Below are 23766 nucleotides of genomic sequence, written 5' to 3'. Positions count from 1 at the left end.
GCCAAAGGCTGGAAGTGAATAATAAAAATGTCAGAGACAAAGGGTACCACCTTATTTTGTATGCAGCTGGTAATTATTTCAGTCCTGAGAAAAAAAAAAAAAAAAAAAAAAGGTAATACTGATTTATATTTCCTATTGCTGTCTATGAGATTAAAAATGAATGATACATTTTTTTACTAAGAGTATCACCATTTTCATCTTGAATACTTCATCACGTCTATATTCTACTAAGACCAAAGAAAGGAAGGAAAGGAGGAAAAAAAAAAAAAAAAAAAACATGGCTTTGTATATATATTTAATAAGTGCCCAAGTCCCAGCCCTGAACATGTAGATTGTGAGGCAGCATTGATTGAAGTGAATGTTTTAGTACTGGAATATCATATACACTTGAAAACGTGTGAACACAATGAATGATCCCAGGTGGATATATTTAATACTAGTAGTTCTCTGCATTAACGGCAGGATAATGGAATATTCCTAGTATTCATTCCTTGCGCAGATATATATATATATATATATAAAAATAAAGGAATTTTAAATTTAAGGGCCTATGTAAAGTTTGGAAAAAAAAAAATCTGTTAGAAAAACAAATACTTCAAAATGTAAAGCAGCTTGACCGAAATGATGTGTTGATTGGAAGTGCCTCACCTGACGGGTACGTGGTAAAGTGTGGTAAACACAGCTCGTGCTCCCTTTCCCCACCTTTACAATATAGCAAAGCGCGACTAACTGGGGGCTCCGTCCACAAACGAAGTGTTTCGCTGAGAGCGCGCGCGCCAGTGTTGCACGCCGGCGCTTTCAAGTAGAAAAGGCGCGCGTGACAGAACATATAACTTATAAGCAACACAGTGACAACCTCGACGTCGTCATGCTTATTGTTCTGGTTATTACTCGCTTTGTTTTAAAGAGATTTTTTGAACTTTTTCGCATAAGACTGCATACGAATTGTGCGTTGCCGGAAAGCCTCGCGTCGGTTCCTAGGAAAAGTGAGCCCGTCGAAATGGAGGGAGCCGCTCGTTCCGGTGAACGGGGAGGAAATGAGTTCAGTACAGCGGCGTGTGGCGACCTTTCAGCGGCCCCGGGTGGGGAACTGGACAACGCCGACGAACCGGACTTCTGCAGCTTTTCTGAGCCCTCCAGTCAGCTGTCTGAGAGCCTGACTTCGGAGGTGCCGCTCGGACGAAGGAGCAGAAATCTGAGGAAGATGAAGGATGGCAGTAAGTTATGGAGAAGGTATGAACCCTACAGCCTGGCTGGGCCACGATTTTATACATTCTGAAGCTGCTTCCCCACCCTTCCTTGGCTTGTATATCATGTGGAGAAATGGTACTTTTCAGATTTTTTTTTTTTTTTTTTTTTTTTTTTTGACAGTCACAGTGATACATTTTTACTTTTATTCCAGTAGCTTTGTAATGAAAATGTTACATTTGCTCCCTTACTCTTAACTTTCTGCGTTTTGTTTTTCAAAATCTTGTGTGTTTAAAACCGGTTAAGTCCCATCTCCTCAAACGATTTAAAGGCTTCGGGAGCGTTCATTGGTCATTATCGTCTCAGTCATAGGTTTTCCCTAAACCAATCAAGTCACTTTTACTGCTAACCAATAGTAGCGCTCCTTTGCTGTCAGCTGACTTAAGGGGGGGGTTTCATTTTATTGACTGTTCTCAGCCATTGGTTGCTTTTTCAACCATTAGGAGCTTTATGGTGAAAGTCTATAGTCTCTAAGTTATGTTATTAATTTGCCATATAGCTGGTGCCTATAGCCAAAGGGACTTGCACCTGTTTGTCCATTAATACAGCTGGGTATTTGTAAGAGCAGTTTACCATAAATGTGTTGCTCAAGGCAATACCATAAACATTTTCTTAATTTTATAGCAAACCATTGAGTTCTTGCCCCCACTGCAGCTCTTCCTCATTGTTACAATGCACCGCTACCTCCTGTTGGAATCAACAGTGTGGCCTAACACAAGGGGTACGCTGGCTGCGTGTCCACCCTCACCTTCGAACCACAGTTCCTGTTCCTCGCTTCCTTTTAGTACCTTACTGCTTCCAAGGAAGGTAGTTTGCATGTCATATTCCAGTAAAAACACACCAAGGTTGAGGAGCTCAGTGATAAGAGGCCCTGAAGGAGATGTGCTCTTCCTCTGGAGTTTAGAGGAATAAGTTAAATGGTTCAGGCAATAAGTGAGAACGGGGTGAGTATGAGGCATGTCTCACTAGGAAGAGGCTTTGGGGCAGACCGTTCTGTATCTGATCTTACCAGGAAACACCATGGGATCTCGAAAGGAGATTTGGAGATTGCAGCTGTGGACTGGAAGCTGTGGTCTTCCTGGCTTGGAATGTTGCCGTTGAGATGCTCATCTGGGTAAGTTGTTTGAAAATGGATCAATTGACGCTATAATTTGTTCTCCATAAACAGGTTAGTTAAGGAAATTAACTTGACACATGGAGAGATGTTAATCTGTGTGTTAATAATGGCACACTTTCATGTGCCCTCTAGAGTTGGCAGATTGGCTCCACCTGCCAGATGTGTGGATTAGCTTTTAACCTGTCACTTGAAGGTGCCATGTACAGTATGGATGATGCATGCCCCCTTTCCATCCACTTGTCTAAAGTGGTGTTTGTTTTGTTTATGATGGATTTTAAACTGGCAAAGACACAATGCTTGTTGATATAAATTATGCTGATTTGATTTGGTGTGTGTGATCAAGTCTTATCTAAGTAACATGGGCAGCTGGGATTTAAGAAACCAGATTTATGGCCAACTGTCCAAGGTTCGGGAGCAGCTCACTGAGTTGGGCTTGCAGACCTACTCCTCTATTGAATACCCCCTTCTGCAGCATTTGGAGACTGACTGATTAAATCAGTGATTGAGAACAAGATCCACAGCCCATCTCAACAACGATGTTAAAATTGTCTGAAACAGTTAGAGGATGAAGTTATTTGATCTGAAAGCTCTTTTACAAAAGAGTCGCAATGAATTCTATGATTAATAAAATGACCTTGAGTGAGTTGCCTCCCTGTAATCAAGCTTATAGTCGAACAAAAAAACCTTTCCTAATTGTAGGGCTGGTAAATTTCAGACATTAAAGATGACCAATTGTAAGCATTACAGAATATGAAATATATCTAACTTTACAACCGACTATGCGCAACTACTTGTCCAGACCATGGTGACATCCCATCTGGACTGCTACAACTCTCTCCTGTCTGGCTGACCTGCTATTGCCATCAAATCTCTACAGCTGATACAGAACGCTGCTGCTTGAGTTGTTTGACTTGCCGAAGTGTTCCCATGTATCTCCTCTACTAGGTTCTCTGCACTGGCTTCCTGTAGCTGCCCGGATCAAATTTAAGGCCCTGGTTATGGCCTACAAATGCATCAATAGAACTGCTCCCAGCTATCTACATGACTTGATCATTTGCTACACCCCAGCCAGATTGCTTTGCTCTTCCACATCTGCCCGCTTAGTGGTACCATGCACAAAAGGTAGAGTGCGGAGGTTCTTGGTTCTGGGTCTGTTGTGGTAGAGCGAACTCCATCTCTGTCAGAACTTCTGAATCTTTAGCCACATTTAAAAAGGGTCTCAAAACTCATCTCTCCCAGACTCACTTCACCCATGATCTCTTAAGTTCATGTAAGGTATAAATGTTCATGATCATGCCTGGATCAGTCCTCCTCACAGCCACTGTTGCAGTGTAACAAATGTTTATGTATTTTAAAAAAAAAAAACTATTAGGGAGGCGATTACGAATCGTCGATATTCTGGTAAAGTTTTATGGAGCTACTTGTGTGATGAACATCGGTGCATGTGTTGAAGGAAACTAATTGTACTTAAGAATCACACATCTGCAGCCATGTCTCTCTTTCCTAAGGTAATGCATCAACTGTATTTTCTGTGAGATATGTTGCTTTTCTCCAAAGTGACATACATCTGCTAAATGAATAAGTGTAATGAAATATATATATATATATATATATATATATATATATATGGCATTGACTTACGGTAAAGTTTTCCATTGCCTCTGGGAATAAGTAACAAGCTGGATTGGGTCTCCCAATGTCACTGAGCAATATACAGTACTGTTAAAATAAGTGTGTTTAGATGCTTTCAGTGTGAAAGCCAGGTATACTGCTTATTGGGGCACATTTCAGTTTCAATAAAAGGAAGCTTTTGTCAAGACTTCTGCATATATGGTTTGTATAAGGAGTAGTCATAGCTTTAACTGTTTCATGTTTGTGTCACTAATCTGATGTGTTTAGTGAAATACTTAACAGCACATGCAATATAAAAATGCACTGTGCTGAATACTAAATAAGATTTTGAAACATCTGAGGATAGCTTTCTTGGTTATCTTCCACCACCAGTATTAGGACTGAGTGTCATAACGCTGGTGAACTGCCTCTGTTACTAAGGTGTCAGTTTGTAATTGTTAGACATACTGCCGCCCTAGGGCCTCATTTGCAGTGTTGTCCATCACTGCACTTTTTCATCTCAAGCCTTTGTGACTCTTGGATTAACTTCAGGGGCCGAGTCAGGAACGGTCACCTGACTGTGGCAGAGCCAGCTTAGGGAGGCTTGGCTCTAGGGGGAGACTAGCTCCACTCGTCTCAGAACGCAAGTCCACTGGGAGATCCAGACAAAGAATGGATCAGGAGGCGTTTAATGAGAGACGAGCCAGAAAGTCAATCTGAACGTAGCAGGATGATTGATTCCCAAGATGGGTACTGGCTCATTCCATCCGCTGAAATGAATAGTTTCCTGGAGCACCCGTGTTCCCGATTGTTGAACCTGTGTCTGATCATGTGTACATTTGAAAGGACCTGTGTTTGTGTGTACTGGCAGGACCGAGGAGATGACTGCTGGCCATCAGGGAAAAGTGGAGGATGACATGCAGCAGCAAACTCTCTTGGAAGACTGTGTAAGGAGAGAGGTGTGAGGGTTTTAAGTTTTGCTGGAAAGTGGGGGAAAATGTGCTCAAAATGTATGCAAGGATTAGGGTTGGATCATGCTATTTAAGAACATGCATGTGTGTATATACACACACACACACACACACACACACACACACACTGTCTGAAACTGCTTGTCCCAAGTGGGGTCGCGGTGAGCCGGAGCCTAACCCGGCAACACAGGGCGCAAGGCTGGAGGGGGAGGGGACGCACCCAAGATGGGACGCCAGTCCGTCGCAAGGCACCCCAGCTGGGACTTGAACCCCAGACCCAGCAGGCACAGGCCAAAGCCACTGCGCCATGCATGTATTTACAAGTTATTTATTAAATGCTACTGTGATTTAGTCAGCTCTGATTGAGAAATAGGGGCTCGTTGAACTCCAGTATGTTTTGTAATCAGAGAAGTTGTATATTCTAAGTAGATCAGTGTTTCATTAGTTAAGTTATGCCTTGAACAAGGTGGGAATGCGGAAATATTTTTCAAAGTAGTTTTTTTACTCTGTGAAAGAAAATCTAAATCGGTGTCAATGTAGCCATATAAGGCCAGGTAACGGAAAAGGAAAAAAAAAAAAATGTTCATCCTTGTTAGCACAGCCTTCTTTTTTATTATTTTTTTGTGTGCTTTCAGGCAACCTTGCTTGAAAGGTCACTACATGGCAATTTAATTGAAACTGAATTGAATTTTTTCCACTTACTTGCTTCCTTGTGCCACAAGGTACACTTTACGGGTTGGTAGAATCAGCCAGACAGATTCAGCTTGGATACTATTACTTTCTCGACTTTGCGGATAAACTTTTCTTCTTGGCTATAGGCATACCAGAGGTTGGATGAGATCATTGCTGCTTTTCATAGAAGGTATGAACGTGAGGTTGCAGACTTGGAGAGTGCTATGAAGAGGCTTAAAAAGGTGGGTGTCTGGCAAAGAATGGTGCCGACAATCTTTCTTTGTCTTTATTAGTTTTAATAACCACAAATTTTACGAATCATGAGCACAGTAATCGGACTCCCTTGGACTGACTAATTCATATCTTCATGTATGCTTAGGGTTAGCTGCTCATTGACAGTTTTCTTTTGTGATATGGGTTCTGGTGCTCCATGTGACTTCAGGAAAGTTCTTTGGCTAATGGAAATAAATGATCTCGGATGTCTTCGGGATCATTGAGAAAGCCTGCATTGATCGTTACTGCACGAAAGCCACTCTGCATTATAAATCCACTAAACTCTAGTTGGTAAACAGGTGTATACCCTCCCTTTAGGACAAGGATAAGTTGCAAAATTCTTTAATCAGAGCACAAATTAAGATTTCCTATCTGCAAGTGGAGATGGGGGCCCTAAAAAAGGAAAAGTTATACCAGAGGCTACAACATGAAAGGTGAGTTCACAAAGGCCTTGTTTCCAACACATTGAACATTTGTGTATGCTAAATGTTCTGCTTGAGGCAGTCAACCTTTATGTATGACACTACTAGGCATAACTTGTTTTACTGTAGTGATTTTTTTTTTTTTTTCTTTTTTCTCCCCCTCTTCTGCACAGGGAGAAGAATGACCTTAAGAAAATGCTGACTGAATGTCATTCATATTACAGTCACATGAAATGTCTCCAGTAAGTCTCAAAAACATTGCACTATTTTAAATAAATCTTGTTTTCATTCAGATAAACTGACAATCTTGTACTTTTTTAAGAAGACACAAATGTCTAATTCTTGTGTTATCCCTGTATGGTTCCCCCCCTCCTCCACTTCTTTTGAAGGCAAAATATGTCTGAAAGCAGTGACCGATCCTATTCCATGTTGGACCGGAATGCAGAACGAAGCTGTAAGAGGGTAAGTTCTAGTAAAGTAACCTCTAGGGAAGAGATGGCTTTCACAGTCTGGTTCAATTTAACTTCCCTTTTCCTTTTGTCTTCCAGATTAAGGAAAGAAATGTGAAGACCATTCCACATAACACACTGAACAGCAGCAGGTAGAGATGCATATTTTTGGTACTTGATTTAACCTTGTGATTAGTTGGTCATTTGATCCTTCATTAACATACTAGTTAAATGGCAAGATTTAAGTTTAACAGAATATTCAGATTTGCGTAGCAGGACTGACCAATACCAGGACAGTGGACTATTGTTGTGTTCAGATGCAATGGACAGTTCAAGTAGTGAGTGTGACTATGAAGACCACAAGGACATTTTGGGGTGTGTGTCTCAACATTCGTTTGGTGGAGGGACCCAACACTTGGACAATGGGGTAAGGCCAGCACAAGGATCTGATACAGTTATTGCTTAGAATTGTTTCACAACCAGTCATGCACCTTTCGTGATTTCAGATATCAGACTGGAAATCGGAGCACACGAATTCAGCGCCGGGCAGATATGGCTCAGTATCATTAGCATCCACCCGAAAACTGCTTTCAGCATTTTCATGCCAGGTAGGAAAGGAAGGCCTGAGCAACACATTGTGGGGGGAGATTAGGATTGTCTGTACTGTTTTTGATTGTGGCCAGTTCTATCAGATGATATATCACATGTCCTGGTAATGTTGTTAACTGGATATTTGAAAAACACTGAATAAAAAAACTGGGCAAAAATTATAATGGTTTCCCCCCAGATCTCATATGAATGAGGATTTTTTTTTTTCCTCCCCTCTTTTAAAAATATGTGATGCCAACAGACAGATTCAGATATTCTTGATGCTGAGGAATCTGCAACCATCTATAGACTGGTTCTAGCTGGAGATGTAGGCACTGGGAAGTCCAGTTTCCTACTTCGCCTGAGCACGAATGAGTTCAGAAGTGATATTCGAATGACATTAGGTAAGGAACTATAGAGGACAAAATTTCCAGGTCTTCATGCAGATATTTCTGTCTTATAGGTGTGAAATAACTAAGCCCAAAAGAACTGAGTATTCATTTTCTGGGTGACTTTTTGTGATTTAGGTGTGGATATGCACATAAAGAAGATGCTTGTAGATGGGGAGAAAACTCATCTACAGATCTGGGATACAGCTGGTCAAGAAAGGTATCAGAACTGATTAATCAGTACAGCAGTGTTCCTCAGATGTTATCACTGGGCAAGTTTAACATGGGTTTTCAATCTGTGAAGGTTGCAGAAATATTGTACCATCAATCTGTTGTTGAAGCATGATGAAAGTACATATGAAACTGGTTAAACAGGATAAAATCCAAAAGCTATTGTTCTTGCTGCAAATTCCTTCTCATTGTGTGATCCTTTTTGCTTTTTACACTTATTCATTTACCAGATGCTTTTCTCCAAAGCAGCGTACATCTCAGAGAACAATACAAAAAGTGTTATATCAACAGGACTTTGATGCAGACACGTGATTCCTGAGTACAGTCAATGTGTCACGTACCACTGCATGAATCACTGTACATTACACGAGCTGTTAATTTTGTCTTCGCTAAGAGGAAGCATTCTAATGGCCTAATTTTCTGTTTAGATTCCGCAGCATTTCCCAGTCTTATTTCTGCAAGGCCCATGGTGTGTTGCTGTTGTATGATGTCACATCCAAGGCCAGCTTCTTCAACATCAGAGAGTGGATGGATCAAATCAAGGTACAGATTGAGTCTTTTTGTGCATTTCTCAGTTTTACAAAATGTATTCCAAATATATTAATTTAGGAAATAATGGAAAAAATGGTTTGTCCCCTCCCCCTCTGGCCTTATGCCCTGTGTTGCCCGGTAGGCTCTGGTTTCCCGCGACCCCATATGGGACAAGCGGTTCAGAAAGTGTGTGTGTAGTTGAAATAAAGCTACAGATTTCAGCAACAAGGCTATTGAAAACATTGATTTGAATGTACCAGTAAGGAACTTTTTAGTTTACCTGTGCCCAACAATGCATTGAGGACTTTTGAACCCTAACTCAACAACTTGGGTATGTGTGGTAGGTGTTAAATAGGTAAATTTACTGGAATTCTAAATATTGCTGCTTTGGAAGATTAACAGCAAAATGCCCTACAACAGCATACCTGGAAAAGTGTTCTAATCTATAGACTCGGACCAACTTCAGAGTTCAATATTTAAGTGATTAAAATGAAAGGAGGAAACATCTTCCTGTTAATTGTCCAAAATAACATCTCATCTAGATAATTTCAGGGTATATACCTTACTCACTACCTACAGCAGTAGGATGGAATGAGAACTGAACTGATAACCAGAAGACTGCCAGCTATATGTACTGAACTATACCTGTTGCCCCTTCTATATGTCTGTGTATAGACTTGCTGTTTTACATGTGGAAACATTCTAGATAGCCTTCTGATGTTGGAACAACTCCCAGTGGATTAAAACTATGCTTGTTTACCCAGGAGTTCAGAGATGAGCCCCCCTCTATGTGCGTGATTGGAAATAAGGTGGACCTACGGGCTGAGCTTCCTGAGGACAGCTGTGTTAGTGCTGCTCAAGGGGAAAAGTTAGCTATGGTATGAAGTGATGCACTTAAAACTACCCAAGTTGATTGAGCTGGGTGTATCTTAAATTGAATCCATGTTTTCAGATGTACAGTGCTCTCTTCTGTGAGACCAGTGCCAAAGAAGGAACTAATGTTGTTGAAGCGGTTCTTCATCTTGCAAGGTAAAGGTTTTGCTCACTGCTAAAGAGGTTGACTGCTTCAATGTTTACGCTAGACAGGCAATCTCAAGTTTTAATTCCCTCCTCTTAAGAGAAATAAAGAAGTGCAAGTCTGAGACCTACATCGCCATGGGATCCATAGATGGAAAGTACCCTGGCAGTAGCTGTTGTGACCTATAGCAACTGTGGAATTCTACCATCAGAGAATCACTGCACAGTGGCGCAGGATTCAAAATGAGTATGTTTCATTCAAGATGCATTTGTGTCAATGGTGGCGGTTTGTTACTAATGATACAAATTTTAAATTTTAGACAGTCTTATTGAACTTTAAGTAAAGCAGATGCAAGATTCATCAATGTAACTTTTTCTATTTTGAAAACTTAAAGAACCCTGATGTAATCTGCACAGATTAAGTAGTCTCTGAACTTTCACAGTATTAGTTTTTAATAAAGTAGAACTACTTTCAAACTGATTCAGTGGTGTTGTGCTGCAGGTCCATGAGCTCAAGTTAATGTAAGCGCTTTGCAACACTGTCTAAATGCTCTGTGAAAATAGAAGCCATTTGTGTATAACAATTTGTAAATATCTCCATCAACTGAGGATGTGGAAAGTGGCATTTACACCACTCAGTTTAACACTTGTATATCTTCAAGTGACAAAAACATGACAATCCACTATGAACTAGAAAGCTACTTTATTATGTTATCAAGTCTGGGGTGCACAAAATACAGGGTAAAAAAATACAAGATTTATGTAGATCCAAACTTGTCCTTTTTACATGAAAGTACTGTTCAGAATAGCGAAACCTGTGCACCATCTGAAAAGCAAACATCAAAAGCATTCCATGCTGACCATGTGAAACAAAACCATCTGATCCAACATGTTAGAGATTACACAAATGTTATCTATGATCTGGAACCTAATCAAAAAAAACTATTCTCAAACATCAGGATTAATGTCTCAGAGTGAAGTTTCGATCGGTCACTATTACTTTGGCTTATTTTCTGATTTTTCATTGGCCTTCTTCTGTTTTTGTTGCATTATCTCTGCATCCCTGCAAAACAAGCATGTGCCAAGAGTTGTGTTGTTGTTGTGGGTTTTTTTTTTAAAAAAAAAAAAAAAAAACCAGCAAGCACTGCTTCTGTTTCACAATTTGCATGACCACCGATGCATTTACAGAAATGACTGCAAAGATTAATATACAAAACTGCAGAATATCTTGTGTCATGTTTACAAATGACACTATGACTGCAGAAATACCTCTGCTTCCGCGCTGCTGCAGACAGACCGTCATCATTCCTTTTGCCCTTGCTGTGTTCCGTCTGCTTTTTGGCATTTCTCTGACGTGCAAGCTCACGCTGGTTCCCCCCTGCAATTGGGTTACCAATAATAAGTTATCCAAATAGGCTTCTTCCGCGATTGTGGCAAGTCAGCTTTCCAAAGTGACAGGCCTGTATACCGGCTGAAGCCCATGCAGTAACGCAAGCAAGTAGCAGCAGTGGTGTTCGCTCCCCTCGCAGGGAAAGATCTGGTACAGCAGCTGGAGGGGCTCTGCTCCACTGCACCGTTTGTCTACGTGGCAAAGGGGGCGCTCTAGAGCACACGGACGGTCAACGTATCACAACATTGGGCCTATTTAATCATTTTCGCCTTACTTGCGAAATGCTGTGACGCCGGTGAGCGTGAAAATACTTTTATTTAAAGCGGCTGAAAGTTTCACACAAACGAGAGGCCACAGGGTGCAAGAAGGGTTGCTGTCTGTCTCGGACCTGGCTGCTGCGAACGAATCGAATGCTCGAATCACTACTGACTGTATGTTCTCATCATACACACCGCCGGCGCTTACCCTACGATTTAAGCTGTATATAAATATAATATACTCCTTTCCGCACCAGGAATTTCTTGCGACTAAATATTCGACCCAGAATGTTTATAAAAAAAAAAAAACCTGAGAACGTCGAGCCCCCCTGCTCCACTCCGCCATTTATGTTATGTAATCATGCCCCGTCCTCACTTAAGTTAGTGACAACAATGCCATGGCACTCTTAAGTCCCTAATCGTTAGCTTTATGGTAATAACAGATTTATTGGAGGATCGAAGCGTTTCAACCAGTCAGCTAACAAAAAAATAATTTCACAAGGCTATCATGCCACATGGATGTTATGTACATGATGATAATACACACCGGGGAGGGGGACAACTGATATCTTTGTACTAAAACGGTAATAGATCCTTAGCTAGTAGTGTATACATGGCCTGGCTGGACGACCTCACGTCGCAAAGGTACAGCTCTGATAACAGTTATACGAAAATACACAATTTAAAAGCACTCATCTATAATCCTTGCATCGATAATACTTACTCGTCATGCTCGGTATTTGGAGGCTTTCCCGGTTTCAGAGAAGCTCACCCCTTGCTTCCTACTCGCCGAACCGCGCTCCTCTCCCTTTCTGGCTCTAACTGGATGTGAACGCAACAGTCCTCGAGGCTCTCCCTTGTTAGGGAGCCGATCAACCAATCAGATCGTCGCGCATGCTCGCTTTCGGGCTTCAAACCGGAAGTGGCTGCGACGTGACGCTACCCTTTTCCGCTAGGGCTCCGTCCGAACAGCCTGTGCGCCCTCGTAGGGTGGGTGCTGGTTATTGCGTTATGTCTTCAAGAAAATTCATTTATTTACTATGTATTTTTTGTATATAACAAGGACTACAGAGCGAGTCATTGAACTCCCTCTAAGACGCCTTCATGATATGTGAAACTACAAAACGTTTCAATCTACAAAAATGTATAAAATATATTTGTTGGTTTTTCACGTCAGTTTTTTTTTTTCCCCCCCCATCATCAAGCGCCAAATATACAAGATTATAACGAACTGTAATCATCATGCACAAAGCTGATGTACAAGTTTAGTTACCGCAAATCCAGATGTATTCATTTTTAAGTTTCAATTGCTGGCGCCAAGGTTTCTTTATGCCTCTTTAACATTGCACTCTACAATAACGAATAGAAATTGATTTATGATTAACAAAAACACAAAACGCAGTACCCAGTTTTGCATTTTTTGCTCGCAAATCATGTATTTTGCTCATTTTTATTCAGCCATGATCAAAAAGACTTTCACTGGCAGACAGGAAAAAATATGGGACTTACTCTTTACAGGGTTTGAATACGAACAGATTTATATTTCACCAGGACCATATTATATATAAAACTGTGATAAATTTCTGATAGCTGCTGATCATTATACAAAGTAATTATGTGTATTGTTTAGCATGTGCTGGTGGTGAAATTAAGCATCTGATTATTTACTGCAGTGTACCTGCTTTTGTGCATGGAATGTGTCCCAAATCATTGTAAGTCGTCATTGGTCATCTTCTCTGGAAAGATCTCAGTGGACTGGCCATTTCTATGCTCTTTGCTTGTTTATCAGTCTTCCTGATGTCAGCCTATAGCAAACGTGTAGGTGACTTTACTACAATGCTGGTAAATACACAATATGTTTATTAGTTGTTGTAATTTATTTTAATTGTATGCATCTTTGCCTCACAGCACTTAAGCTGTTGAGCTGTGGACTGTAGTCTGTGTGGAGTTTGCATGTTCTCCCTGTGTCTGCATGGAATTCTTCCAGAATTCTTCCAGATGCTCCTGTTTTCTCCCACAGTCCAAAGACATGCAGTTCAGCTTGACTGGTGACTATGAATTGCTCGTAATGTGTGACTGTGGGTGAATGAATGTGTGGCTTGTGGTATGTGATGCCTGATGTCCCATCCTGGTCACATCCTTCTTAGTCTAGTGCCCAGTGACATCAGGATAGGCTCCAGACAGCCATGATCCTCACAAGTGATTGATAAGTGAATGAGTGAAGGAGTGAGAATATCGTTGATCCCTTAGTGTCCCCCCCCCCCCCCCCCCCACAATGTTATTTTCAGACTTTCCACAAAGATATTACTCTTGATCTCTTCTCCTCTCTTTGACAGTTTTATAAGCCTTCATCCTTCCTCCTGCTCGTGTTTCACAAGATGAGTCAATTTCTTGCCGTCAAGACCATCGATGTCACTAAACTTCCAACTGCAACCACCATAGCACCAAACAGGAGCTTCCAAGTCATTCCCTGGAAAACCAAAAGACATAAGCATTTCAGTACTGGTTTCTAGTTGACTGAGTGAAATCTTCCTCTTTTTCCTTATCAGTGCCACTGTCAAGACGCTTACTGAGGTTTTCTTTTTTGATGGAATCAAGAAAGGAGCAAAATTTTCCCCGAGCACCTGGGCAGGTTTGGGCCTCCACTTCTGGGTGTCGTTATCACCAGCTTGTCTTTTCACCAACTTTGCCAGTTCAACGTGTATGGCCTGGCAAAAAAAAAAGATGGGGAAAGTATTTTAGTTTGTATTTTATCTTGTTTTCCTTTTAAAAGTGTTGAGATGAAAGGTGGCCAGTTGCCATGAGGGGGGAATAGTAATACAGCACATTCTTTAAAAAAGACCCATGCCTACGACATTGTTGTTTTCCATGAACCCAACAGGTGGCAGTAGAGATCAACTGAAATCTGAATAATATGAATTGTCGGGCAATATTCGAACATTATCAAATGTGTGACCAACGATATCCTGTTTATGTTTTTCTGCACTAAAGGAGACAAGAGCAGTGCTCTTGTGACTTTAACCTACTGATCAAATCTTTCACAAATATACCACACCCCAATTAGCTGCAGGTGATTTCAGACAGATTTTGATCATGCAACTTTATGAAAGAAGAATAAAGCAGTACAACAATTTCAGTTTCCAATTTTATTTTTTAAATGTCTAAAATCAGTTCTGGAAAGCTAAAGAAGCCTTCTTTCTGTTTCCTCTATTTATTAAAATAAAAGACAGCAGCTTTGCTCGATTTGTTCTCCAATGTTTTGTATCTAATCAGCCACGAACATTTCAGCACTTTAGGCTGATGAGAATATGACCATGTCACTGAATGGCTGAAGCACCTTGGTATTTTTTTTTTGTTTTAATTTGGAACAGTACAGTATCATATGAACAAAAAAAATTATTGCAGTTGCAACTGTAAAAAGTTGTTCTGGTTATTGGTATCATTAGTCAATGAAAAAGAGGAAAACTTTTAATGGTGTATTATTCTTTGCATAAAAAATGAAATTTATATGGCGATCATACAGAGATTTAAATTAAGTACCTGACCTAAAACTTGATTCAGAAGCATTTTATGGAAAATGGTAGGATTAAAGAATGACTTGATTCAGTGATTCATTACGATCAGAAAAAATGGAGGTTTAACTGTGCATAACTGGTTTTACTGGAACTTCTGAGAAATATAATACGATAAAACAGGCAATTGTTTCAGTTTTTGGCAGTGTGATGAACAGCACTGCTTCATTCTATCAGTTGAAAGAAAGATAGTCAATAAACTGGAACAACAGACCAAGACCTGAAAGTAGAGCTGGCAGATATGTGAACATAAAGCTATGTTTCTCTATATAACTACCTTAAGTCAAAGTCCAGCTAGAAAAGATTTGTGTGGCATGGATATACCAAATACATATTTTGTCATGACGTGGGGATGGGACTTAAATTCATTTTGTAAGATAAACGTTTGTGCTTTGTGCCACAACTCATTTTAATATAATGTACCAATGGACTGTTTCAGACAGTTTGCACCGTAAGAGAGCTGAATATTACAATGCTGCTAGACTACTTGTTCTGTTGCGTCGCCATACGGACACCATATTGTGTATGTTTTTCCTTATTTATGAAACACTGGTCTGCGTTGCTGGTAGTGGAGACATACGTGCATGTGTGAAATTACTGAGGACTTCACTGAAGTACAACTTAGCGTAAACACTGTCGCTGGATGTTGAACCCCCTTCAGGACAGGCTGTGCCTCGTAAGCAGTCCTTAGCAAGGGTTGCATGCTGGTGAGTAAAGAGAAACCTTAGGTGTCAAGAGTAAGCGATAGAAGAAAACTTTTTCCCTCATTTTTTTTCTAGTGCATAAGCCCTTCTGTATCATTATGCGTTCCAACTGTGTGCACTGTTAAATGAAGTATGTTTAAATTAAGCAGTCAGATTCTGACACCAATCAACTCTATCTCACAAAGGCTAAAGGCTGACAATGCCATTGTCTGAAAATGGTTTTTGATTCATATGTCTCGCACAGATAAAATGCTTGAATTTCTGCACATCCGCGACATTCTTTCTCTGTGCAGTTCAGTTTAATTCTTCAGGGTCTAGTTTAATTTCTTCAACACTAAGAGAAAGAGTGTCATTATGGGATCAAAAGGTATTTTAGCTTTGTCTAGACATAGCTCACTCTCTGCCAGGCCAGGGTGTGTTGGCACAGCTAGGCTCTGTTTGGAGGCCACAGAACATCCCTGTACGCCAAACACCCAGACGCCAGGGAAACCAGAGGAGGGCAGTTCTCATGGGTGGGCTTTGTAACCACTTAGAAAGGTTCGGGCACAATTTTGCCTAAGGGGCCTGTTTATGGGACCTTTGCAATTTTCCCTTTACCACTTTACAGTCAGGTAATTGTTTAAACTATGAATTAAAGACAGTGATGTGACCGAGTACGTGTCTACATGTTGGACAATAGGTGGTGTAGTGATTAGAACCCTTGCACTAAAATCTGACGAACCTCAGTTTGAATCTCACACCTACGATAGTAACTTTGAGTAACAAACTTGCCCTGAATTGCTCCAATAAAAGTACCTACTGCATAAATGGGTAAATCATTTTAAAGTTGCTTTTCTGTGACTGTGAGCCACCTTGGACAAAAAAGTCAGATAAATAAAGGTAAATTATGATAATGTAATAGTGCTGAGCAGTGACATTTGCGTACAGTTTCTAGAACGGAAAAAGTGCTGTTGGTAGTGCACTGCTTAGTAAAGATTTATACAAAACGCATTGCACTCTTGGGGCTACGTATAAATTCTGAGAGAGAGTGGGAGAAAAAGTTGAGTCAGATACAGGCAATAAATTGACATGGGAGCCACACCCAGGAAATTCACTGCAATCCCAGCATTTTTACTGAGCATGGCTTTCTGTTAGCATGATGATATTATCTTACCAGTAGATCTCTCAGCCCAGGTTCATTAGTAGTAGCAGCTTAAGGAATGTGGTCAGACAACATCGACAATATTTTCTGTAAATGCTGCTAGACTAAGGTGACATTCGGGAACCTACAGCAGCCTGAGGCAAGCCAGTAAGGAGAAGATGAGAGATGAACTGGCAATGAGATCAGTGTATCTCACCTTTGTGGAGGGCTCAAGCTTCAAGGCCTTTTTCAATGTTTCCATGGCCTCGTCATATTCACCTTTGTCTGACAGCAGCTGTAAATGGAGAGTGGTTTCATTATGCTGATACTAAATAAACCATAAAAAGGCAATCTGTGGATTTCAATGAGGGATGTGTCCAAGCTGTTGCTCTGAGTCCATGGTATTTGCATCAGGTGGACTGGCTTAGTGTCATCACCTTTCCCTTCCTGAAAAGGGCCTTGACGTTGAGCGGGTCAAGGAGAAGCACGTCCTTGCTGGTGTGCAACGCCTCATCAAACTGTTCCATCTTTAGCTGCACAGCTGCCAGGTTGTTGAGACACTTCACCCGGTACTCCTGCACTTCCTCTTCTTCCTCGACAAAAACATCACCTTCCTTGTCTGGACAGCGGGGCAGAAGGAAAAGTCTTATCAAAACAAGTAAGGGAAAGCACTGTGATGGACTGCCGTCTCCTCCAGGGTGTTCCCTTGCTCATGCCCTGTTCTTATAGGATATGCTTTGGACCACTACAATCCACACACACATTTGCTGAAGCTGCTTGTCCCAAGCAGGGTTACGGCAAGCCAGAGCCTAACCTGGCAACGCAGGGTGCAGGGCTTGAGGGTGAGGGGACACACCCAGGATGGGACGCCAGTCCGTCGCAAGGTTCCCCAAGTGGCACTCGAACCCCAGACCCGCCAGAGATCAGGACCTGGCCAAACCCATTTCGCTACTGCACCCCCCTATTGCCAAAACCTTTAAAATAAAAATACTAGTAACCTTTGAACAAGATTACAACTGATGATATTAGACATGAGGACATACTATCCATTCCTCCATTCGTTCCTATATGATTTTGAACATAAAATTACACCTCTATTTCTTGTATTATTTGCATGACGACTTAATTCTGCATTAAAGGGTGCTGAAAGTGTTGAGCATCTCAGCTCATCTGTTGTTTTTCAAAAGTTTTTGACCCCAGTTTGTACTGGAAGCATTATGACTGGCCTATTGGAGTTTAGACAGCGGGAGTGATGCTTTGCCAGACACGTCTGGGGCTCACAAGCTGACAGATGACTCACAGCCTCCATGTGCTATTGTGATGCATATGACCAAAGGCCTGGTTCACCAAGGCATCAGCTTTATACTAACAACAAAGGAAATAATGCCTGCTGTCTGGAGGAAGGGGAACTCATTACATTTGAAGTAAGATCCAGTGTTTATCTCAGGTGTAAAAATTACCCATAAAACTATAGTGAAACTGTAGGCTTTCTCTGTAGCTCTTTCAGATGTGGCCACCCTTGGTAATAATAGCCTTAAACATAATTGTAACATTCAGACCAAGAAGGATTCTTACCAGCTGTTGATAAAGACATGGGAGGAGGCCCAGCAATGTACAACGTAAGGTAATTTCCCAACGAGAGCCAAATTTGCACATGCAATTGTACTATGTGCATGAGTTGGAGAAATTCAGATTAAGATTGTTACTCAAAGGTGCTGCAGCAAGGCCTTGAGGTTCCAAGCATGTGCTCTAAACCACTGTAAGGCAAGGGCACTGTGTGTCTAATATGGCGAACATAGTATGGTGATAATGGCGTTTGCACGGTTTTGGTGTGCCTCTGCGGGAGAGGAACTGTTTGTATTGGCTAATACCCCACTGGTCACTAAACTGAGTTTGACCGTGTCTATATCAGTAATGTTACTAAATGTTGGTAGATGGCCTTGCTCCTCTCTTTTATCCCCTTGGATTTCTGCTGTGTGACAATTAACCAGTTGATTCTGCATTCAAAATATTAAGGCAATGTAATATCCTGATTTATTTTAATTGATTATTAGGGGGGTGCGGTGGCGCAGTGGGTTGGGCCACAGTCCTGCTCTTCGGTGGGTCTGGGGTTCGAGTCCCACTTGGGGTGCCTTGCGACGGACTGGCGTCCCATCCTGGGTGTGTCCCCTCCCCCTCCAGCCTTATGCCCTGAGTTGCTGGGTTAGGCTCTGGTTCCCCGCGACCCCGTATGGGACAAGCGGTTCTGAAAATGTGTGTGTGTGTGATTATTATGCCAAAATAAGTAATATTTAACTCCATAGTATATTGCTATTTCTTTGTTTTAATGAACCAAATTTCTTCACCCAAACAAAATTTGTTATTGTGAGATGAACCATCACAGTTTTTGTATATTATTTAAAATGATGTTGTAATGATGTTTTCCAGAGAAACTGAAATACTGTTAGACCTCTGCATATTCTCTATCAAGCCTCTTCTTAGGAAATCAGCAGAAATTGTGGTTGTAGCAGATGTCTGGTTAGAAATGGAAATGTAAAAATCATAGCCAGGGAGAGAAGGAATCTGTTTTAAGCACGAAAAAGGCACACGGGTTTGACGGATCACGCTTACCTCTAGATTTTGTTGTCAGAACATCGAGAGCCATGCAGTAGGCCTTGGCAGCCATAGAATATTCTTCTCTCTGGAAGTAGAAGTTGCCTCGTTCTCGTTTCTGATTGCCAATCCGGATACGATCTGGGATGGAAAGGGTCAGAGGGTCTGGCTTGTCTCTGATGTCCAGAAGCTGGAGCTCATAGAGCAAAGGTGACCAAGCTGGAATATCAGGATCCCTAGCAAAACATGCATAAACATACATTTATTTTTGTCATGCTTTTCTCCAAAGCTCCTTACAATTACTTATTCGTTCAACAGGACATTTTTTTATTTGAACAACATGGTGTAAATATCTTGATCAAGGATACTACAAGTGGAGGTGGGTTTTCAGCCTGGGTACATTGAGTCCAAAGGTGATGGCTCTAACCACTACACTACTTGCTACTCTCCTGATAGATAACTTAAAAACTTTAAATGCAAGCGGACTTTACCCTAAAGCACTCAGGCAAATTCTTCCAGTTCACAGAATTAGTTAAACAAACGTTGGAGTCTTGAGAAAAACTTGAGAACACATGGACCCCCAGATCGTTTCAACTGAGATAAAATAGCATGTATTCATTTAAAAGTTATTACTGTATTAATGTATGTGAAGACATTAATCAGTCTAGACAATATATTTTCAAGGTCTAGCTGAGAATATCATAAGCATACAATATTGCTACTGGTTAGTGTACATATTTTTTGTACATTTCCATCTAATAAGTCATTACCTAATGACTTCTGTGAAGCGCTTGTTTTCTTTTACCCACATTATTCCAGAAGCAACCTCATTTTAGTTTATGAAAATGCTTTACACAGTTCATCTGCTGACTTCAGTGTGACGTATAAGTAGCTTTAAAAGTGTGCATTACAAAATGTGGTTATTTTATTAGGCCTGAGGCAAGAACAGACTACCCTGCCCGTCTACGCTGTGCTGTTTTTCCCCTTTGACCACAGCTGCTTTTCCATGTTGTCTGACTATTTTTGTCTCCCGTCACAATTGCCACCACCTGGCAGTTGGGTTTGTGCTCAGGGGACAAAACAAAGGCATAAGTAAACCATAACAGTGTGCCAGTTAGTGTGGTGTGGTAGAGCCCACTTGTAGCACTTTCAACCAGAGGTTTCCCCAGACTTTTCAAATCACTGCACAGATAGATTTCAGAGCATGGATCAGACTAAATTCAATACTGAGGGGCAGCTTGAATGCCCTGCAACATCAGTTATATTTCTACGTTTCTCCATGTCTGTTTCTGAGGGATCTGTAAGAGTTATGGTGCCTTTGGAGGTTCTGAACCACCCTGTGAACTCTCTGGTGACAGATTGGTGGCTGTAATTCCATCGTCTGAAATCTTTTTATCTGATTTTCTCAACGACAGCAAGCAAATAGTGAAATTTTTTAAACTCACATATTTAGGTTACAGTATGATTAAGAGGTTTTGGTTTGACCATGTTTTTATGTTATCGATTTAGCTTTGGAGATTTTTGTATTGAGTATTATTTTGGTTCAGACATGGCCTCGTAAGCAATGCACGGCATGTTACATATTTGTTAAATGCAGGTGTCCATCTTGCCCTGCTATTACGTTGCAGCCACTCCATCAACAAGACAGCACGGTGGCATCTGTTTCCTGTGATTTATAGCGCCTGCTGATTCTAGCCAGAGCAGTCAGTCTTACTTCAGTGCTGATTTGTGTGCATCCCTGCTAACAAAGCAGATACACTGCATAAAATACAGAACCAGGTAATACTTCGACAAAAAAATATAAAAGCCAACCATCTTTATTTGAGCTGTTACATGTCATTATTGGGAAGTGCGCAAACCAGGTTCAACTGCACACGAAGCTGGTTGCCCCAGGAGAAGTACAGCGATGGAAGTGAAGCTGTGTGCCTTATTTAGACAAAGGGATGGAAAACATCTTGCCTTGTCTAAAGGTTCATATACTACAGAGGGAGAAAAATCTTTGCAAGCAGTCACTTTGTAAAGTATGACATGTTGGAGTACGGTATATCCTCTGACATAAGCTCTTATTGCTCCTTCATTGCTTTTCTCTAAAGCCTTTCTCCAGCTAGAGTATTTCCTTCAAAGAACTTCCTTACAGGGAGCAGAATTCAGTTCAAATGCCAATTCACAGCTTATCTGTATTCTCTGCCGATATTCACATGCTCTGCCTGTAAGATGTATAAACAGTTGCAGTACGTTAGTTGTTCATAAAATCTGATACTTAATATCTGCAGGTTACCTTAAAGTACCTGTGATCAAGAAGACCTCAGTAGGAGGTCGTGCCTTTAGTGATAGAGCACCTAAACTATGGAATAGTCTACCAGTTACTGTCAGAAATGCCCCGTCTGTTTCTGTTTTCAAATCCCGACTAAAGACTTAAATGTTCACTCAGGCATTCCATCTCGAAATGTAATTCCACCTGCCTTGGTTGTTTTTTATCACCTTTATAAAAATACATATCAAATTTACTTAAGTAACAAATTACTAACTCTGTTCTATCTTCTCGTTGAGCACTACCTCGCTACAAAAGACCTGAGGAGGTCGGCCAGTGGTGACAGACGAATCCCGTGCTGACAGAGGACGATGCCCATCTGCCATGACGATCGAGATGTTCCATGCCGAGCTGGAGATCCAAGATGCCATTTACCAACATTATCATTATTACTTGTTACACACTGGCTTACAAATTGTTACTTTCTAGAATGCTCAGGAGGGGTGGGCAACCACTGGCCCATGGACCCCCCGAGGTTTTTTTCTCCCTCAACCTTCAGTTGGGAGTTTTTGTTCCTTTCCTCGGTGGCCAGTAGGTATACTTATAGCTCTATAATAAGTTCTTCATTATGGTAGCTATTAGTCGTCTGTCTTCTTTATATCTGTTTTTCTTGTTTTATGTCTGTGTTAAAGCGCTCTGTGTCACTGCGTGAGAAGAGCGCTCTATACACATAAAAATAAAATAAATAAATAAACAAATCTGTGAAATTTTCCATTCTGTATTGATAGAATGGCAGATTTATTATATTGATATTATGTTGATGTATTATTGGCATATATTATACAGGTGGTCCCCAACTTAAGATGGATTGGCTTATGATTTTTTTGACTTTATGATGGTGAGCTGGCGATAGACATTCAGTAGAAATCGTACTTCGAATTTTGAATTTTGATTTTTTTCCTGGGCAAGCGATATGCGGTGTGATACTCTTTCATGATGCTGGGCAGTGACAGCAATCCACATCTCCCAGTCTGTCAGGCAGAGGTGTGTATTATGTGTATTAAATGCATTTTCGACTTACAATGGGTTTCGTGGAACATAACCCCATTGTAAGTCAGGGACCACTTGTATTGATATTAATATTTTCCTATATCGATTACAGTTATCTTTGTATGTGTTTATACTGAGCTATTTGTTATGCATGATAACATTTTAAAGTTTAATTTCATATTTCACTTTACATCTTTTGCTTTGTTCTCTGGATTGCTTACTGCATGCTTGGGTCCAGTGTTCCTCTTTAAGCAGCAACTAACTATATAGTCTAAGAACTTCAATTCATCTGATGGTCAAGAGACTGGATATCATTTGGCTTTTTGTTACTGTTGGCTTTGGGCAACTTATCTTTTCCTCAGATGGAAAGTTAATTTGTTTCTCAATCTTCTGGACCTCTGGACTGCTTTGTAGGCAATAGCTAATCTACCTCTAAGTGAAGACTCTGATACCAGCTGTGCTGAGGGCCTGGACTACGGACAGTATGTGTGCAAAAGAAAGCCAAGTAGCTGTCCTGGCCCAACAGAATTTAATTTAAAGGCTGAGGGAAGAAAGAGCTGCTGTTAAATATGAGACGCATTTTATATGATCTTCGACAGCTGCGGCAGATCATGACCCAATTCATTACTCCTGACCCAGGCTATTCCATCCTTCACATCTGTGCTGCTCCTGGAGGGGTATGGAAGTCAGGGGAATATTACCCTTTTATTATTGTTTTTACACTGCAGACTGTGTTCAGTCCTCCCAATTGTGATATATTTTGGTTTCATCTATAAATTATTAGTTATTTGTTTTTAAGCTTGAACCTTGAATCTGTCAGTCAAAAGTGCTGTGTTAAAGGAACTTGGTTTCTTTTTTGAGAATCAAACATTTTTAGAATGTGACAAACAATAACATTATTACTTTATCCACTCATAAACTTATTCCTCTCGTATCTTCTCTAGACCATAATAACCTTCAGTATATAGAATCGAATATATTCAGTAAAACAGCATTTTAAATCTCAGTACATGCATTCTGATGTAACCATTCCATGTATCTGGCCTGCAAGTATTAATACTACGTATTGCTAATCAGTTGGTTTTCATGTATCCGGTATGTTGCATCCTGTCTGAAAGCAGTGACATTCAGTCCAGCAGGATAAACTCAGGCTGCATCCGAAAACTGTCCGAAGTAGCTGTGCTGGATCCTGCCTGTATATTCACATATTTGTGTTTGGGTCCTCTGTTTTGCACCATTGTGCTTTACCTTTCTGATTTTTCATTTCTTGAAATGCAACAGTCTCAAGCCAATCCATACATACTACCATGT

At 40.8% G+C, this 23766-nt stretch overlaps 3 protein-coding genes across 3 annotated transcripts in view; 1 reads left to right on the top strand and 2 right to left on the bottom strand.

The window, feature by feature from the left end:
- The first annotated feature begins 735 nt into the window (after window positions 1-735).
- On the top strand, window positions 736-9812 carry rasef2 (RAS and EF-hand domain containing 2). The gene is made up of 16 exons (XM_029256364.1): window positions 736-1233; window positions 2261-2362; window positions 4848-4935; window positions 5766-5861; window positions 6211-6326; window positions 6488-6556; window positions 6704-6776; window positions 6863-6915; window positions 6980-7190; window positions 7270-7475; window positions 7607-7755; window positions 7879-7960; window positions 8400-8514; window positions 9267-9380; window positions 9455-9531; window positions 9621-9812. The coding sequence occupies exons 1-16, from the start codon at window positions 869-871 to the stop codon at window positions 9706-9708; spliced, it is 2004 nt and encodes a 667-aa protein (XP_029112197.1). The 5' UTR covers window positions 736-868; the 3' UTR covers window positions 9709-9812.
- Window positions 9813-10207: 395 nt separating this feature from the next.
- Window positions 10208-12055, bottom strand: serf2a (small EDRK-rich factor 2a). Its single transcript, XM_018763445.1, has 3 exons — window positions 11891-12055; window positions 10789-10897; window positions 10208-10582 (listed from the first exon to the last, which is right to left on the bottom strand). The coding sequence occupies exons 1-3, from the start codon at window positions 11895-11897 to the stop codon at window positions 10516-10518; spliced, it is 183 nt and encodes a 60-aa protein (XP_018618961.1). The 5' UTR covers window positions 11898-12055; the 3' UTR covers window positions 10208-10515.
- Window positions 12056-13528: 1473 nt separating this feature from the next.
- fkbp16 (FKBP prolyl isomerase 16) overlaps window positions 13529-23766 on the bottom strand; it is a 35527-nt gene continuing 25289 nt past the window's right edge. Inside the window, exons 5-9 of the mRNA XM_018763898.2 lie at window positions 19173-19390; window positions 17000-17181; window positions 16780-16857; window positions 13737-13874; window positions 13529-13636 (exon numbers count right to left, since the gene is read on the bottom strand). Coding sequence (XP_018619414.1) covers window positions 13550-13636; window positions 13737-13874; window positions 16780-16857; window positions 17000-17181; window positions 19173-19390 — 703 coding nt within the window. The 3' untranslated portion in view covers window positions 13529-13549. The remainder of the gene's footprint in view (window positions 13637-13736; window positions 13875-16779; window positions 16858-16999; window positions 17182-19172; window positions 19391-23766) is intronic.

This window comes from Scleropages formosus, chromosome 11, assembly GCF_900964775.1.
Source record: "Scleropages formosus chromosome 11, fSclFor1.1, whole genome shotgun sequence".
In the NCBI taxonomy this organism is placed as follows: Eukaryota; Metazoa; Chordata; class Actinopteri; order Osteoglossiformes; family Osteoglossidae; genus Scleropages; species Scleropages formosus.
The sequence above is the reverse complement of the archived record's forward strand: the minus strand, read 5'-3'. Positions and strand labels throughout refer to the sequence as shown.